The following is a 19,816-nucleotide window of genomic DNA, read 5'->3' as shown; positions in this document are numbered from 1 at the left end:
GAACTGACATCAGGGAACATACAACAGGGAACTAACATCAGGGAACATACAACAGGGAACTAACATCAGGGAACATACAACAGGGAACTAACATCAGGGAACATACAACAGGGAACTGACATCAGGGAACATACAACATAGAACTAACATCAGGGAATATACAACAGGGAACTAACATCAGGGAACATACAACAGGGAACTGACATCAGGGAACATACAACATAGAACTAACATCAGGGAATATACAACATGGAACTGATATCAGAGAACTTACAAAAGGGAACTGACATCAGGGAACATACAACAGGGAACTAACATCAGGGAACATACAACAGGGAACTTACATCAGGGAACATACAACAGGGAACTGACATCAGGGAACATACAACATAGAACTAACATCAGGGAATATACAACATGGAACTGATATCAGAGAACTTACAAAAGGGAACTGACATCAGGGAACATACAACAGGGAACTAACATCAGGGAACATACAACATAGAACTAACATCAGGGAATATACAACATGGAACTGATATCAGAGAACTTACAAAAGGGAACTGACATCAGGGAACATACAACAGGGAACTAACATCAGGGAACATACAACAGGGAACTAACATCAGGGAACATACAACATAGAACTAACATCAGGGAACATACAACAGGGAACTGACATCAGGGAACATACAACAGGGAACTAACATCAGGGAACATACAACATAGAACTAACATCAGGGAATATACAACATGGAACTGATATCAGAGAACTTACAACAGGGAACTGACATCAGGGAACATACAAAAGGGAACTGACATCAGGGAACATACAACATAGAACTAACATCAGGGAATATACAACAGGGAACTAACATCAGGGAACATACAACAGGGAAATGACATCAGGGAACTGACATCAGGGAACATACAACAGGGAAGTGATACCAAGGAACATAAAACAAGGAACTGACATCAGGGAACATACAGCAGGGAACTGACACCAAGGAACATACAACAGGGAACTGACATCAGGGAACATACAACATAGAACTAACATCAGGGAACATACAACAGGGAACATACAACAGGGAACATTCAACAGGGAACTAACATCAGGGAACATACAACAGGGAACTGACACCAAGGAACATACAACAGGGAACTGACATCAGGGAACATACAACAGGGAACTGACATCAGGGAACATACAACAGGGAACTGACACCAAGGAACATACAACAGGGAACTGACATCAGGGAACATACAACAGGGAACTGACATCAGGGAACATACAACAGGGAACTGACACCAAGGAACATACAACAGGGAACTGACATCAGGGAACATACAACAGGGAACTGACATCAGGGAACATACAACAGGGAACTGACATCAGGGAACATACAACAGGGAACTGACATCAGGGAACATACAACAGGGAAGTGACACCAAGGAACATACAACAGGGAACTGACATCAGGGAACATACAACAGGGAACTGACACCAAGGAACATACAACAGGGAACTGACATCAGGGAACATACAACAGGGAACTAACATCAGGGAACATACAACAGGGAACTGACACCAAGGAACATACAACAGGGAACTGACATCAGGGAACATACAACAGGGAACTGACATCAGGGAACATACAACAGGGAACTGACATCAGGGAACATACAACAGGGAACTAACATCAGGGAACATACAACAGGGAACTGACATCAGGGAACATACAACAGGGAACTGACATCAGGGAACATACAACAGGGAACTGACATCAGGGAACATACAACAGGGAACTGACACCAAGGAACATACAACAGGGAACTGACATCAGGGAACATACAACAGGGAACTGACACCAAGGAACATACAACAGGGACCTGACATCAGGGAACATACAACAGGGAACTGACATCAGGGAACATACAACAGGGAACTGACACCAAGGAACATACAACATGGAACTGACATCAGGGAACATACAACAGGGAACTGACACCAAGGAACATACAACAGGGAACTGACACCAAGGAACATACAACAGGGAACTGACATCAGGGAACATACAACAGGGAACTGACACCAAGGAACATACAACAGGGAACTGACACCAAGGAACATACAACATGGAACTGACATCAGGGAACATACAACAGGGAACTGACACCAAGGAACATACAACAGGGAACTGACATCAGGGAACATACAACAGGGAACTGACACCAAGGAACATACAACAGGGAACTGACATCAGGGAACATACAACAGGGAACTGACATCAGGGAACATACAACAGGGAACTGACACCAAGGAACATACAACAGGGAACTGACATCAGGGAACATACAACAGGGAACTGACATCAGGGAACATACAACAGGGAACTGACATCAGGGAACATACAACAGGGAACTGACACCAAGGAACATACAACATAGAACTAACATCAGGGAACATACAACAGGGAACTGACATCAGGGAACATACAACAGGGAACTGACATCAGGGAACATACAACATAGAACTAACATCAGGGAACATACAACAGGGAACTGACATCAGGGAACATACAACAGGGAAGTGACACCAAGGAACATACAACAGGGAACTGACATCAGGGAACATACAACAGGGAACTGACATCAGGGAACATACAACAGGGAACTGACATCAGGGAACATACAACAGGGAACTGACATCAGGGAACATACAACAGGGAAGTGACACCAAGGAACATACAACAGGGAAGTGACACCAAGGAACATACAACAGGGAACTGACACCAAGGAACATACAACAGGGAAGTGACACCAAGGAACATACAACAGGGAACTGACATCAGGGAACATACAACAGGGAACTGACACCAAGGAACATACAACAGGGAACTGACATCAGGGAACATACAACAGGGAACTGACATCAGGGAACATACAACAGGGAACTGACATCAGGGAACATACAACAGGGAACTGACACCAAGGAACATACAACAGGGAACTGACATCAGGGAACATACAACAGGGAACTGACATCAGGGAACATACAACAGGGAACTGACATCAGGGAACATACAACAGGGAACTGACATCAGGGAACATACAACAGGGAACTGACATCAGGGAACATACAACAGGGAACTGACACCAAGGAACATACAACATAGAACTAACATCAGGGAACATACAACAGGGAACTGACACCAAGGAACATACAACAGGGAACTGACATCAGGGAACATACAACAGGGAACTGACATCAGGGAACATACAACAGGGAACTGACATCAGGGAACATACAACAGGGAACTGACATCAGGGAACATACAACAGGGAACTGACACCAAGGAACATACAACATAGAACTAACATCAGGGAACATACAACAGGGAACTGACATCAGGGAACATACAACAGGGAACTGACATCAGGGAACATACAACATAGAACTAACATCAGGGAACATACAACAGGGAACTGACATCAGGGAACATACAACAGGGAAGTGACACCAAGGAACATACAACAGGGAACATACAACAGGGACCTGACATCAGGGATTATACAACAGGGAACTGACATCAGGGAACATACAACAGGGAACATACATCAGGGAACATACAACAGGGAATTGACATCAGGGAACATACAACAGGGAACTAACATCAGGGAACATACAACAGGGAACTGACACCAAGGAACATACATCATGGAACTGACATCAGGGAACATACAACAGGGAACATACAACAGGGAATTGACATCAGGGAACATACAACAGGGAACTGACATCAGGGAACATACAACAGGGAACTGACACCAAGGAACATACAACATAGAACTAACATCAGGGAACATACAACAGGGAACTGACACCAGGGAACATACAACATAGAACTAACATCAGGGAACATACAACAGGGAACTGACATCAGGGAACATACAACAGGGACCTGACATCAGGGAACATACAACAGGGAACATACATCAGGGAACATACAACAGGGAACTGCCATCAGGGAACATACAACAGGGAATTGACATCAGGGAACATACAACAGGGAACTGACATCAGGGAACATACAACAGGGAACTGACACCAAGGAACATACAACAGGGAACTGACATCAGGGAACATACAACAGGGAAGTGACACCAAGGAACATACAACAGGGAACTGACATCAGGGAACATACAACATAGAACTAACATCAGGGAACATACAACAGGGAACTGACACCAAGGAACATACAACAGGGAACTGACATCAGGGAACATACAACAGGGAACTGACATCAGGGAACATACAACAGGGAACTGACATCAGGGAACATACAGCATGAAACTGACATCAGGGAACATACAACAGGGAAGTGACACCAAGGAACATACAACAGGGAACTGACATCAGGGAACATACAACATAGAACTAACATCAGGGAACATACAACAGGGAAGTGACACCAAGGAACATACAACATGGAACTGACATCAGGGAACATACAACAGGGAACTGACATCAGGGAACATACAACAGGGAACTGACACCAAGGAACATACAACAGGGAACTGACATCAGGGAACATACAACAGGGAACTGACATCAGGGAACATACAACAGGGAACTGACATCAGGGAACATACAACAGGGAACTGACACCAAGGAACATACAACAGGGAACTGACATCAGGGAACATACAACAGGGAACTGACATCAGGGAACATACAACAGGGAACTGACATCAGGGAACATACAACAGGGAACTGACATCAGGGAACATACAACAGGGAACTGACATCAGGGAACATACAACAGGGAACTGACACCAAGGAACATACAACATAGAACTAACATCAGGGAACATACAACAGGGAACTGACACCAAGGAACATACAACAGGGAACTGACATCAGGGAACATACAACAGGGAACTGACATCAGGGAACATACAACAGGGAACTGACATCAGGGAACATACAACAGGGAACTGACATCAGGGAACATACAACAGGGAACTGACACCAAGGAACATACAACATAGAACTAACATCAGGGAACATACAACAGGGAACTGACATCAGGGAACATACAACAGGGAACTGACATCAGGGAACATACAACATAGAACTAACATCAGGGAACATACAACAGGGAACTGACATCAGGGAACATACAACAGGGAAGTGACACCAAGGAACATACAACAGGGAACATACAACAGGGACCTGACATCAGGGATTATACAACAGGGAACTGACATCAGGGAACATACAACAGGGAACATACATCAGGGAACATACAACAGGGAATTGACATCAGGGAACATACAACAGGGAACTAACATCAGGGAACATACAACAGGGAACTGACACCAAGGAACATACATCATGGAACTGACATCAGGGAACATACAACAGGGAACATACAACAGGGAATTGACATCAGGGAACATACAACAGGGAACTGACATCAGGGAACATACAACAGGGAACTGACACCAAGGAACATACAACATAGAACTAACATCAGGGAACATACAACAGGGAACTGACACCAGGGAACATACAACATAGAACTAACATCAGGGAACATACAACAGGGAACTGACATCAGGGAACATACAACAGGGACCTGACATCAGGGAACATACAACAGGGAACATACATCAGGGAACATACAACAGGGAACTGCCATCAGGGAACATACAACAGGGAATTGACATCAGGGAACATACAACAGGGAACTGACATCAGGGAACATACAACAGGGAACTGACACCAAGGAACATACAACAGGGAACTGACATCAGGGAACATACAACATGGAAGTGACACCAAGGAACATACAACAGGGAACTGACATCAGGGAACATACAACATAGAACTAACATCAGGGAACATACAACAGGGAACTGACACCAAGGAACATACAACAGGGAACTGACATCAGGGAACATACAACAGGGAACTGACATCAGGGAACATACAACAGGGAACTGACATCAGGGAACATACAGCATGAAACTGACATCAGGGAACATACAACAGGGAAGTGACACCAAGGAACATACAACAGGGAACTGACATCAGGGAACATACAACATAGAACTAACATCAGGGAACATACAACAGGGAAGTGACACCAAGGAACATACAACATGGAACTGACATCAGGGAACATACAACAGGGAACTGACATTAAGGAACATTCAACAGGGACCTGACATCAGGGAACATACAACATGGAACTGACATCAGGGAACATACAACAGGGAAGTGACACCAAGGAACATACAACAGGGAACTGACATCAGGGAACATACAACATAGAACTAACATCAGGGAACATACAACAGGGAAGTGACACCAAGGAACATACAACATGGAACTGACATCAGGGAACATACAACAGGGAACTGACATTAAGGAACATTCAACAGGGAACTGACATCAGGGAACATACAACATGGAACTGACATCAGGGAACATACAACAGGGAACTGACATCAGGGAACATACAACAGGGAAGTGACACCAAGGAACATACAACAGGGAACTAACATCAGGGAACATACAACAGGGAACTGACATCAGGGAACATACAACAGGGAACTGACATCAGGGAACATACAACAGGGAAGTGACACCAAGGAACATACAACAGGGAACTGACATCAGGGAACATACAACAGAGACCTGACATCAGGGAACATACAACATAGAACTAACATCAGGGAACATACAACAGGGAACTGACATCAGGGAACATACAACAGGGAACTGACATTAAGGAACATACAACAGGGAACTGACACCAAGGAACATACAACAGGGAACTGACATCAGGGAACATACAACATAGAACTAACATCAGGGAACATACAACAGGGAACTGACATCAGGGAACATACAACAGGGAACTGACATTAAGGAACATACAACAGGGAAGTGACACCAAGGAACATACAACAGGGAACTGACATCAGGGAACATACAACATAGAACTAACATCAGGGAACATACAACAGGGAACTGACATCAGGGAACATACAACAGGGAACTGACATTAAGGAACATACAACAGGGAACTGACATCAGGGAACATACAACATAGAACTAACATCAGGGAACATACAACAGGGAACTGACATCAGGGAACATACAACAGGGAACTGACACCAAGGAACATACAACAGGGAACTGACATCAGGGAACATACAACAGGGAACTGACATTAAGGAACATACAACAGGGAACTGACATCAGGGAACATACAACAGGGAGCTGACATTAAGGAACATACAACAGGGAACTGACATCAGGGAACATACAACAGGGAACTGACATCAGGGAACATACAACAGGGAACTGACATCAGGGAACATACAACAGGGAACTGACACCAAGGAACATACAACAGGGAACTGACATCAGGGAACATACAACAGGGAACTGACATTAAGGAACATACAACAGGGAACTGACATCAGGGAACATACAACAGGGAACTGACACCAAGCAACATACAACAGGGAACTGACATCAGGGAACATACAACAGGGAACTGACATCAGGGAACATACAACAGGGAACTGACATCAGGGAACATACAACAGGGAACTGACATTAAGGAACATACAACAGGGAACTGACATCAGGGAACATACAACAGGGAACTGACATCAGGGAACATACAACAGGGAACTGACATCAGGGAACATACAACAGGGAACTGACATCAGGGAACATACAACAGGGAACTGACACCAAGGAACATACAACAGGGAACTGACACCAAGGAACATACAACAGGGAACTGACATCAGAGAACATACAACAGGGAACTGACACCAAGGAACATACAACAGGGAACTGACATCAGGGAACATACAACAGGGAACTAACATCAGGGAACATACAACATAGAACTAACATCAGGGAACATACAACAGGGAACTGACACCAAGGAACATACAACAGGGAACTGACATCAGGGAACATACAACAGGGAACTGACATCAGGGAACATACAACAGGGAACTAACATCAGGGAACATACAACATAGAACTAACATCATGGAACATACAACAGGGAACTGACACCAAGGAACATACAACAGGGAACTGACACCAAGGAACATACAACATAGAACTAACATCAGGGAACATACAACAGGGAACTGACACCAAGGAACATACAACAGGGAACTGACATCAGGGAACATACAACAGGGAACTAACATCAGGGAACATACAACATAGAACTAACATCAGGGAACATACAACAGGGAACTAACATCAGGGAACATACAACATAGAACTAACATCAGGGAACATACAACATAGAACTAACATCAGGGAACATACAACAGGGAACTGACACCAAGGAACATACAACAGGGAACTGACATCAGGGAACATACAACAGGGAACTAACATCAGGGAACATACAACATAGAACTAACATCAGGGAACATACAACAGGGAACTGACACCAAGGAACATACAACAGGGAACTGACATCAGGGAACATACAACAGGGAACTGACACCAAGGAACATACAACAGGGAACTGACACCAAGGAACATACAACAGGGAACTGACACCAAGGAACATACAACAGGGAACTGACATCAGGGAACATACAACAGGGAACTGACATCAGGGAACATACAACAGGGAACTGACATCAGGGAACATACAACAGGGAACTGACACCAAGGAACATACAACAGGGAACTGACACCAAGGAACATACAACAGGGAACTGACATCAGGGAACATACAACAGGGAACTGACATCAGGGAACATACAACATGGAACTGACATCAGGGAACATACAACAGGGAACTGACATCAGGGAACATACAACAGGGAACTGACATCAGGGAACATACAACAGGGAACTAACATCAGGGAACATACAACAGGGAACTGACATCAGGGAACATACAACAGGGAACTGACATCAGGGAACATACAACAGGGAACTGACACCAAGGAACATACAACAGGGAACTGACACCAAGGAACATACAACAGGGAACTGACACCAAGGAACATACAACAGGGAACTGACATCAGGGAACATACAACAGGGAACTGACATCAGGGAACATACAACATGGAACTGACATCAGGGAACATACAACAGGGAACTGACATCAGGGAACATACAACAGGGAACTGACATCAGGGAACATACAACAGGGAACTAACATCAGGGAACATACAACATAGAACTAACATCAGGGAACATACAACAGGGAACTGACACCAAGGAACATACAACATAGAACTAACATCAGGGAACATACAACAGGGAACTGACACTAAGGAACATACAACAGGGAACTGACATCAGGGAACATACAACAGGGAACTAACATCAGGGAACATACAACATAGAACTAACATCAGGGAACATACAACAGGGAACTAACATCAGGGAACATACAACATAGAACTAACATCAGGGAACATACAACATAGAACTAACATCAGGGAACATACAACAGGGAACTGACACCAAGGAACATACAACAGGGAACTGACATCAGGGAACATACAACAGGGAACTAACATCAGGGAACATACAACATAGAACTAACATCAGGGAACATACAACAGGGAACTAACATCAGGGAACATACAACATAGAACTAACATCAGGGAACATACAACAGGGAACTGACACCAAGGAACATACAACAGGGAACTGACACCAAGGAACATACAACATAGAACTAACATCAGGGAACATACAACAGGGAAGTGACACCAAGGAACATACAACAGGGAAATGAAAACAGGGAAGTGAAAATTATAAGAATGACAAAAACAGACATGACACGAATTTAACACCTTCTACAGCACCCATGTAATTATTATTTATCATAGTTCTTTTATATGATTATTATTTTGTACCTGAAAAATAGCCATTGAACAATAAGATCCGGAATAAGATCTTTTTACATAACAGTTCTGAAGAGGTATATGTGGTCACCATAGTGAAGCAAAGTGTGCCAACCAAACCGAAGACACTCATTCTTAAGAAGATTCAAGTTACTTTCTCATCACTGAATGTTCTGCTACATAGACAAATAGCACCACACGTTACAAGATGTTTGGAGAAGAACATTCTTTGTTGTTAATTGGAGGTTACGCCATGATGGATATGTGGATATGTCTTTCAAGGGAAAATGTTATGGTGGTATGTATTTACAATTGCGTGTAATCAGGAGATTTTAAACCTTTTTTCAGAAATAGGTATGAATATTAATTTCATAATGCAACCGAAGTATATTACATAACAATATCCAGGGCGAAGGCGCTCACTCTCGGTGTCCTTACTTTAATAAAGAAATTGATATCTTCAAGTTGAATTCTACCTGAAGCCATCATAAGGATTAATAAGAATCCGTTCCACACAAAGTCACATACATTTGGAATATAAAATAATACAGAAATGACAATGAAGTTATAACTGAGGCAGATCATACTTTATTGCGTACAAAGTCCATAGCCTCGTAAAAGGAGGTATCAAAGTGTCGAGGTCCATTGTTTTCTTTCTTGATTGTGTCAAAGTACCACTCTTCTATACAGTCCAAAGCAGCAGGCTCAAAGTCTCCCAGGAACTTGTTAACAAAGAGATGTTTCTGTCTGGTGAGAGACGGGAGGTCCCCCACGCCAACGATACAAATCTCCCGTAGGTACTTTCCTTGACAGTCATCCAGGTAGAACCATAGTCCATGGTCCCAGTTCTTGTAACGGGCGGGGAAGGGCTCTTCGTGAGGTTCTCCTGCAATAGCAAACGTGACGCTCAGTATTCCAAGTCAATGAGGCTATATCGGTTATCCCCATGTATACCTTTACTAGCTTAGTCTGTTGTTCACCTGTGTACATTCCAGTACTGTTTGATGTGTTTAAGCGGGCCCACGTGCTTATTGACTGATTCGTCCTGTGCCTAACATAGAAACAACATAATCCCATTCAACATTGATACACTATTTTCAACGATTTTGGAGAGATGTTATCCTAATTACGTAGACGTCCTTCCATTTGCTATTCACAAGCTAGCCACTGCTGCTATGACGTCATCGTTCGAGTCGATGTTTACCTCTGTGGGATGTTTACCTGTATTGGGCAAACTCAACCCTGACGTTTACCTGTGTGGGGCAAACTCAACACTGACGTTAACCTGTGTGGGACAAACTCAACACTGACGTTTACCTGTGTGGGGCAAACTCAACACTGAAGTTTACCTGTGTGGGACAAACTTAACACTGACGTTTACCTGTGTAGGGCAAACTCAACACTGACGTTTACCTGTGTGGGACATACTCAAAACTGACGTTTACGTGTGTGGGACAAACTCAACACTGACGTTTATCTGTATTGGGCAAACTCAACACTGACGTTAACCTGTGTGGGACAAACTCAACACTAACGTTTATCTGTGTGGGTCTAACTCAACACTGACGTTTACCTGTATGGGGCAAACTCAACACTGGTGTTTACCTGTGTGGGACAAACTCATCACTGACGTTTAACTCTGTGGGACAAACTCAACACTGACGTTTACCTGTATTGGGCAATCTCAACACTGGCGTTTACCTGTATGGGACACACTCAACACTGACATTTACTTGTATGGGGCAAACTCAACACTGACGTTTACCTGTGTGGGACAAACTCAACACTGACGTTAACCTGTGTGGGACAAACCCAACACTGACGTTTACCTGTGTGGGTCAAACTCAACACTGGCGTTTACCTGTGTGGGACTAACTCAACACTGACGTTTACCTGTGTGGGTTTAACTCAACACTGACGTTTACCTGTGTGGGACAAACTCATCACTGACGTTTAACTCTGTGGGACAAACTCAACACTGACGTTTACCTGTATTGGGCAAACTCAACACTGACGTTTACCTGTATTGGGCAAACTCAACACTGGCGTTTACCTGTATGGGACACACTCAACACTGACGTTTACCTGTGTGGGACAAACTCAACACTGACGTTTACCTGTGTGGGTTTAACTCAACACTGACGTTTAGCTGTGTGGGACAAACTCATCACTGACGTTTAACTCTGTGGGACAAACTCAACAATGGCGTTTACCTGTAGGGGACACACTCAAGACTGACATTTACCTGTATGGGACAAACTCAACACTGACGTTTACCTGTGTGGGACAAACTCAACACTGACGTTTACCTATGTGGGGCTAACTCAACACTGACGTTAACCTTTATTGGGCAAACTCAACACTGACGTTTACCTGTATTGGGCAAACTCAACACTGACGTTTACCTGTATTGGGCAAACTCAACACTGACGTTTTCCTGTGTGGGGCATAGTGCACACTGGCGTTTACCTATGTGAGTCATAGGGCACACTGAGGTTTACCTGTGTGGGTCATAGTGCACACTGACGTTTACCTGTGTGGGTAATAGTGCACATTGACGTTTACATCTGTGAGGCAAACTGCACACTGAGGTTTTCCTGTGTGGGTCATCGTGCAAACTGACGTTTACCTATGTGAGTCATAGTGCACACTGACGTCGACGTTTACCAGTGTGGGGCAGACTGCACACTGACGTTTACCTATGTGAGTCATAGTGCACACTGACGTTTTCCTGTGTGGGGCATAGTGCACACTGAGGTTTTCCTGTGTGGGTCATAGTGCACACTGAGGTTTTCCTGTGTGGGTCATCATGCAAACTGACGTTTACCTATGTGAGTCATAGTGCACACTGACATTTTCCTGTGTGGGGCATAGTGCACACTGAGGTTTTCCTGTGTGGGTCATCGTGCAAACTGACGTTTCCCTATGTGAGTCATAGTGCACACTGACGTTTACCTATGTGAGTCATAGTGCACACTGACGTCGACGTTTACCAGTGTGGGGCAGACTGCACACTGACGTTTACCTATGTGAGTCATAGTGCACACTGACGTTTTCCTGTGTGGGGCATAGTGCACACTGAGGTTTTCCTGTGTGGGTCATCGTACCAAACTGACGTTTACCTATGTGAGTCATAGTGCACACTGACGTTTTCCTGTGTGGGGCATAGTGCACACTGAGGTTTTCCTGTGTGGGTCATCGTGCAAACTGACGTTTCCCTATGTGAGTCATAGTGCACACTGACGTTTACCTATGTGAGTCATAGTGCACACTGACGTCGACGTTTACCAGTGTGGGGCAGACTGCACACTGACGTTTACCTATGTGAGTCATAGTGCACACTGACGTTTTCCTGTGTGGGGCATAGTGCACACTGAGGTTTTCCTGTGTGGGTCATAGTGCACACTGACGTTTACCAGTGTGGGGCAGACTGCACACTGACGTTTACCTATGTGATTCATAGTGCACACTGACGTTTACCAGTGTGGGGCAGACTGCGCTCCGACGTTTACCCGAGTGCTGAATAATATTTACCGCCCATGCAATGACTGATATCTATCTGGGTTTCATTTCTGTAAGATGCTGACCTCGCCACGACGCTGTTGAGAAACTGATGACAGCTTGTTTTGGCCCCAGTGATGACTGGTGGTGATGCTGACCTATGTATGCTACAGTACGGACAAATGTTTACCTGTGTGCGTCCCTGGTATACCGAGCTGTGCGTTGTAGTTTAGGGTAGGGAAGAATGTTTCATCAGGGATCAGGGTCTGTTTCACCCAGTCCAGCAGATCCTTCGCCGTTGGGTTAGTGATGGCATACTGGACGAAGCCTCTGTTGACGAGAACGTGGACAGACCCCATCACAGGGCGTATATTTCGAGGCGGGGGCCCGGCTGCGCTCCATCGTCGGTAGTTCTCATTGTACCTGACACAAATCAAAGTTATTCTCGGTAGAAGACATCTAAATATAATGAATTGATGTTGAGGCAAATTTCACAGAATGCCTAAGACAATATTCAAAAGATAACTTACAAATGTATTTTATATCTACACAACTGTGTAAGTCTAAATATGTATGACATGGAATTACCTCGTGAGTGTACCTGCGACATTGTTTGCCCCCTTGAAAGATTTGAGTACTTGAACAATCTGGTAATTCGTCTTCAAGGGATACTCCTGTCCAGTGAGGTTGATGAAATACTTCCAGTTTGCGTGTGCTAGGAGGTCTTCCATGCAGATAAGGTCCGCCTCCAGAACTGAATATTCCCCCCACACCACATTCACTCGTCGGGAGGCAGGATGCACGTTATCAAAACACTGCAGTAAAGTTGCAACCTCCCGTGAAATTGGGGACTTCAGATCCACGTGGACACAGTACACATTGTGTGGTCGGTAGATCGCTCGGAGCAGTCGTTCCATTTGGTCCATATCTTTGTACATAAGTATACTAAACGCTAGTGGAAACTCCAGTTCCTCAGGCGTAGCATTGAGAATATATCCCCGTGAACGTTTGAACTCCTCACATTGCATTCGTGCAGCGAGTACACTTTGAGAGAAGGGGGGTATGGAGTGTCTTGGAGGTAGAGATTGGGCTCGGAGAGTCTCAGACCTGTCACCTCTAAAGATGGCAGAGCAGTTGGCTTCTGAACGACTTGGGGATACAGACAGAAAGAGGTTTTGGCGTTTGGTCCGTAGACTGATGAGGACATTCCGCACAAAATCTTCATTCCAGTAGATGCAGTTAGTGAGCAGAATTAACATGGAACTCATTACAAAGATCTGGACCAACTTTCGGAAGGACACACGTCTGCAATAGAGATTGGTATGTGATACTGACACTGATACTGTGACAGGTGATACTGATATGTAGACATTCATACAACATCCAGAACACTACCAATGTCATGGAGAAACTCGACTTGACCCATCTTGATACATCTGTTGTTGTTACCTGATAATTGCTACCTGAGCAAGTGTTGTTGATGTCTCTACCCAAGTGTTTCCTAGTGTTGTTGTTGTTCCTACCACACCTGGTGTTAATGCTGTTGTTACCTCGGCCAGTGTTGTTGCTACCTTGGCTAGTATTGTTGTTACCTCAGCCAGTGTTGTTGCTATCTCGGCTAGTGTTGTTGCTATCTCGGCTAGTGTTGTTGTTGCTACCTCTGCTAATGTTGTTGCTACCTCTGCTAATGTTGTTGCTATCTCTACTAGTGTTGTTGCTATCTCGGCTAATGTTGTTGCTACCTCTGCTAATGTTGTTGCTATCTCTACTAGTGTTGTTGCTACCTCGGCTAGTATTGTTGTTACCTCGGCCAGTGTTGTTGCTACCTTGGCTAGTATTGTTGTTACCTCGGCCAGTGTTGTTGCTATCTCGGCTAGTGTTGTTGCTACCTCGGCTAGTATTGTTGTTGCTACCTCGGCTAGTGTTGTTGTTTCTACCTTGGCAAGTGTTGTTGCTACCTCGACAAGTGTTGTTGCTATCTCGGCTAATGTTGTTGCTACATCTGCTAATGTTGTTGCTATCTCTACTAGTGTTGTTGCTACCTCGGCTAGTATTGTTGTTACCTCGGCCAGTGTTGTTGCGATCTCGGCTAGTGGTGTTGCTACATCTACTAATGTTGTTGTTGTTATCTCGGCTAGTGGTGTTGCTACATCTACTAATGTTGTTGTTGCTATCTCGGCTAGTGGTGTTGCTACATCTACTAATGTTGTTGTTGCTATCTCGGCTAGTGTTGTTGCTACATCTACTAATGTTGTTGTTGCTATCTCGGCTAGTATTGTTGTTACCTCTACTAATGTTGTTGGCACCTCGGCTAGTGTTGGTGCTACATCTACTAATGTTGTTGTTTCTATCTCGGCTAGTGGTGTTGCTACATCTACTAATGTTGTTGGCACCTCGGCTAGTGTTGGTGCTACATCTACTAATGTCGTTGTTTCTATTTCGGCTAGTGGTGTTGCTACATCTGCTAATGTTGTTGTTGCGATCTCGGCTAGTGTTGGCACTACATCTGCTAATGTTGTTGTTGCGATCTCGGCTAGTGTTGTTGCTACATCTACTAATGTTGCTGTTGCTAACTCGGCTAGTGTTGGTGCTACATCTACTTATGTTTTTGTTGCGATCTCGGCTAGTGTTGTTGCTACATCTACTAATGTTGTTGTTGTTGTTACCTCGGCTAGTGTTGTTGCTACATCTACTAATGTTGTTGTTGTTGCTACATCTACTAATGTTGTTGTTGCTATCTCGGCTAGTGTTGTTGCTACATCTACTAATGTTGTTGTTGTTATCTCGGCTAGTGTTGTTGCCACATCTACTAATGTTGTTGTTGTTATCTCGGGTAGTGGTGTTGCTACATCTACTAATGTCGTTGTTTCTATCTCGGCTAGTGGTGTTGCTACATCTGCTAATGTTGTTGTTGCGATCTCGGCTAGTGTTGGTACTACATCTGCTAATGTTGTTGTTGCTATCTCGGCTAGTGGTGTTGCTACATCTACAACTGTTGTTGCTACCTCGGTTGGTATTGTTACTCTATCTTCTAATGTTGTTGTTTCTACATCACCAAGTGTTGTTGCTGGACCAGCAAGTGTTACTGTTGCTCCCTCAGCTAGTGATGTTGTTGCTGCATCTACAACTATTGTTTTGTTTTTTTATACCTCAGCTACCTCAGCCTAGTGTTTAGTGTTGTTGTTGTTGCTCCCCTGCTCCCTCGGGGAATGTTGTTGTTGAAACTTGGTGCTGCTGCTGCCTCTGCTAATGGTGCTAATTGCCGTTGCGTTCCTGTTAGTGTTTGCTAGTGTTGTTGCTGATGCTAGCTCTGTTAGTGTTGTTGACGTTGCACCCATGCAATTATTGTGTTGTTGTTGCTACCTTTGCTACTGTTGTTGCAGATGGTTGCTCAGCTAGTGTTGTTGATGTTGCTTCCCTGCTAGTGTTTGCTGGTGTTGTTGCTACCTCTGTTAATAGCAATGCTGTTTCTACCTCTGCTTGTGTTGCTACCTTTTCTACTGTTGTTGCTGTTGCTAAATCTGCTAGTGATGTTGCTCACCTTGCTAGTGTTGTTGCTCACCTTGCTAGTGTGTTGTTGCTACCTCTGTTAGTTGATTGTGATGCTGCTTTTACGGTTGCAGCCTCTGCTAGCGTTGTTGCTGTTGCTACCTAAACCAGTGTTGTTGATGCTGCTCACCTTGCTAGTGTTGTTGCTCCCTCTGCTAGTGTTGTTGCTGCTGCTCGCCTGCTAGTGTTTGCAAGTGTTGTTCCTACCTCAGCTAATGTTGCTGTTGCTCCTCCTGCTAGTGTTTGCTAGTGTTGTTGTTGCTGTTGCTACCTCTGCTAGTCCTGTTATATTGCACCCCTCTTGGATCTAAACATGTTTAGGAATGTGTTTAAATCCTAAAAGGAATACATATTTGGTGTGTTCTCTCTAACCATGTTTATAGTCTAAACACATAAATTCAGCTATCGTCTGAACACAACCTAAACACATCATCCCTATATTCTAAACATGTTGGTGGGAATTTAAACATGTTTAGTGTTTAAACATGTTGATAATTTAAACACGTTTACACATGTTTAGGAAAAAAATGCAGATAATTATGTATTATCCTAATAATTTAAACATATTTAAATAAAGTCCATATCACTGGACAGTAAGTCAAATATGGTTAACATGTACAAAATGTGTTAAACTTAGATGTGCAAATCACAGGCAACACATGTGGACCAATATTAACGTAACACTGTACAAGTAAATCAAGCCATGTTGATGGTGACCAAGGACATTGACATTTGTGAAGACAACTGTCTCCGTAGCACAGGTCGTAGCGTGAATTTCTATACATTAAGAGGTTGCAGGTTCGTATCCCGCGGAATTTATAAATGTGTTGTGTCTGTGTGACTAGTAGTATGATTCTCATACAGGAAACGGAAGCTGGCAATGGATGTAGCTCTGATTACTACGACGATATACCCCCAACCTTTTTTAGTTGTAAGCACCACTGTCAGAGTGAACGTTCCTTTTGTTTCGTGTTGTAACTAAGTGAGCGTCACGGGGTAACTGTTTATTGTTTGAGAACCTATTTATCGAATAAGCCATTTCCTTTTGTAGAGTACTGTGCCGATACATGAGCGTTCAATAACCGCCTTTTATTGTGACACATAGATTGGCGGCAACAGATGGGAGAAGGTTCGATGCAAGCTTAGATGTCGACCCTCCTGCAACTGTAACAGCTGAGTCAAATCTCTTATTGCTCGCAGAATACGAGAGACTGATATTATATTGTTATACCGTACTCCTTTTTGCTTCACCTAAGTCGGGGAGAGCCAAATGACGTTAAAAGATAGTAGTCTGGCGCTCGGCATTAAGGGGCTAAAACAAGGACTGGTCGGCTCGGAGTCAGTATGCTGTGTCTGAGGGGGGTATTCATGTTAAACTGCGGCATGGTATCTCAGTGAGCTAGAACTATAAATCGGCATCAGTCCGGACAAGTACAAGCAGCCACACAAACACACACACGTACATGCACGTCGGTATATAAGTGCAGTAATCTTGGACGCGACGTTAAACCCCATTTCACCTCACCTCACCTCACTTAAGTCGAACGCTTGAATATGCATCAGCGTGATCAAAAACGTAGTTTATGCTTTCATTATAAGAAAGTCGGTTGATAATTGTAGATTGGATGTTGTTGGCAAACTATGTGGGGAGACATTCTTGTTTTCTTTATGTTATCGCTGCATTCATACGTAGGTTTAAACGAAAGTTATGGCACCACATGTGGAGGACAACACAAAAACACCGATTGTATCTCACCTGTACAACACGACGCGTTTCCAAGACATCTCTGCAGATCTAACACTTATCCGTTTAGACGTCACCTGGCAGAAGACAATGCCTAGAAACAAGTTTATAAAAAACCAATCGTGTCGAAATAGTCAACATAATGGTGAGGAGACTAACTCCCATATGAATGTGCCCTCGGCTTGTGAGCGCTGGATGTACCAGCCACAGCAGCAGACTGGTACTCGCACGTATCGACCTTGCTTGCAACGTGGGACTTTTGTCTACCCGTCACGTGATGATGCTTCCACCGCCAAGTTATCAATACATTCTGTAACATTTGCCTCCGACTATCGATGCTTTGAGTATGTTTAAATGTGACAACTGTGACAACATCGGCGTGCCCCGGGAAGGGTTGGGGTGTGGTGAAGGGGTCTCCCTTCCTCCTCCTCATTTAGACACCACACGTGTAAGCTCGTGTCAGCCCCTCTAGCATGAGTGAGGGCACCAACCCAGTGCTCCCCTGAATCCAGAATACAATCTAATATTTCACTCTTAGTCTCATTGCTCACCCCTGAATGCCACAAATGTCAAAAGCAATGAAAAATGGTGAAATTGGAAATTCATACAGAAACCATATCGAAAAAAATAAAATATTATAATGGAATCTTTTAAGTACACCGATAGTGTGTTTCCAATGTTGAATCTGTGTACCAAATACGACATTGTTTGCGTGCCGCGTGTACCATTCCTCCGGGTCCCGAATACCCTCTGATTAGATCCCCCGTACAAAACGGGGTTTGGCAGTCTCACGTGTGTTGTGGATAGTGTATAACAAATTCATAATATGCCTTTAATGTAGTGTTAATATACTGAAGTGGTGGTGTAGTGTAAGTGTAGTGTAGTGTAGTGTAGTGTAGTGTAGTGTAGTGTAGTGTAGTGTAGTGTAGTGTAGTGTAGTGTAGTGGACACTTCACATTGTATTTTGAACTCCATTTCTTTCATACAATAACACCATATTATAACATTTTTTTTGGTAATCTACTCTCTGACATTTTCAATCATTTTAACCAATATCTTATGATTTTTATACAGTGATACATATACAAGGGT

At 43.8% G+C, this 19,816-nt stretch overlaps 1 protein-coding gene across 2 annotated transcripts; it reads right to left on the bottom strand.

Moving 5' to 3' along the window:
- Window positions 1-10,502: 10,502 nt before the first annotated feature.
- On the bottom strand, window positions 10,503-18,940 carry LOC139474885 (beta-1,3-galactosyl-O-glycosyl-glycoprotein beta-1,6-N-acetylglucosaminyltransferase 3-like). Of its 2 annotated transcripts, XM_071258078.1 has the most exons (5): window positions 18,737-18,940; window positions 17,111-17,287; window positions 14,020-14,736; window positions 13,622-13,854; window positions 10,503-10,816 (listed from the first exon to the last, which is right to left on the bottom strand). In XM_071258078.1, exons 3-5 carry the CDS (start codon window positions 14,697-14,699, stop codon window positions 10,512-10,514), a joined length of 1,218 nt encoding a protein of 405 aa, XP_071114179.1. In that variant the 5' UTR covers window positions 14,700-14,736; window positions 17,111-17,287; window positions 18,737-18,940; the 3' UTR covers window positions 10,503-10,511. The 2 variants fall into 2 exon arrangements, with proteins under 2 accessions (XP_071114179.1, XP_071114178.1); XM_071258077.1 differs by lacking the exon at window positions 17,111-17,287.
- Between the last annotated feature and the right edge of the window lie 876 nt (window positions 18,941-19,816).

The sequence above is a fragment of the Haliotis cracherodii genome, unplaced genomic scaffold (assembly GCF_022045235.1).
Source record: "Haliotis cracherodii isolate W230 unplaced genomic scaffold, xgHalCrac1.p SCAF_3, whole genome shotgun sequence".
In the NCBI taxonomy this organism is placed as follows: Eukaryota; Metazoa; Mollusca; class Gastropoda; order Lepetellida; family Haliotidae; genus Haliotis; species Haliotis cracherodii.
Note: the sequence above shows the minus strand (reverse complement) of the source record. Positions and strands in the feature narration are given on the sequence as shown.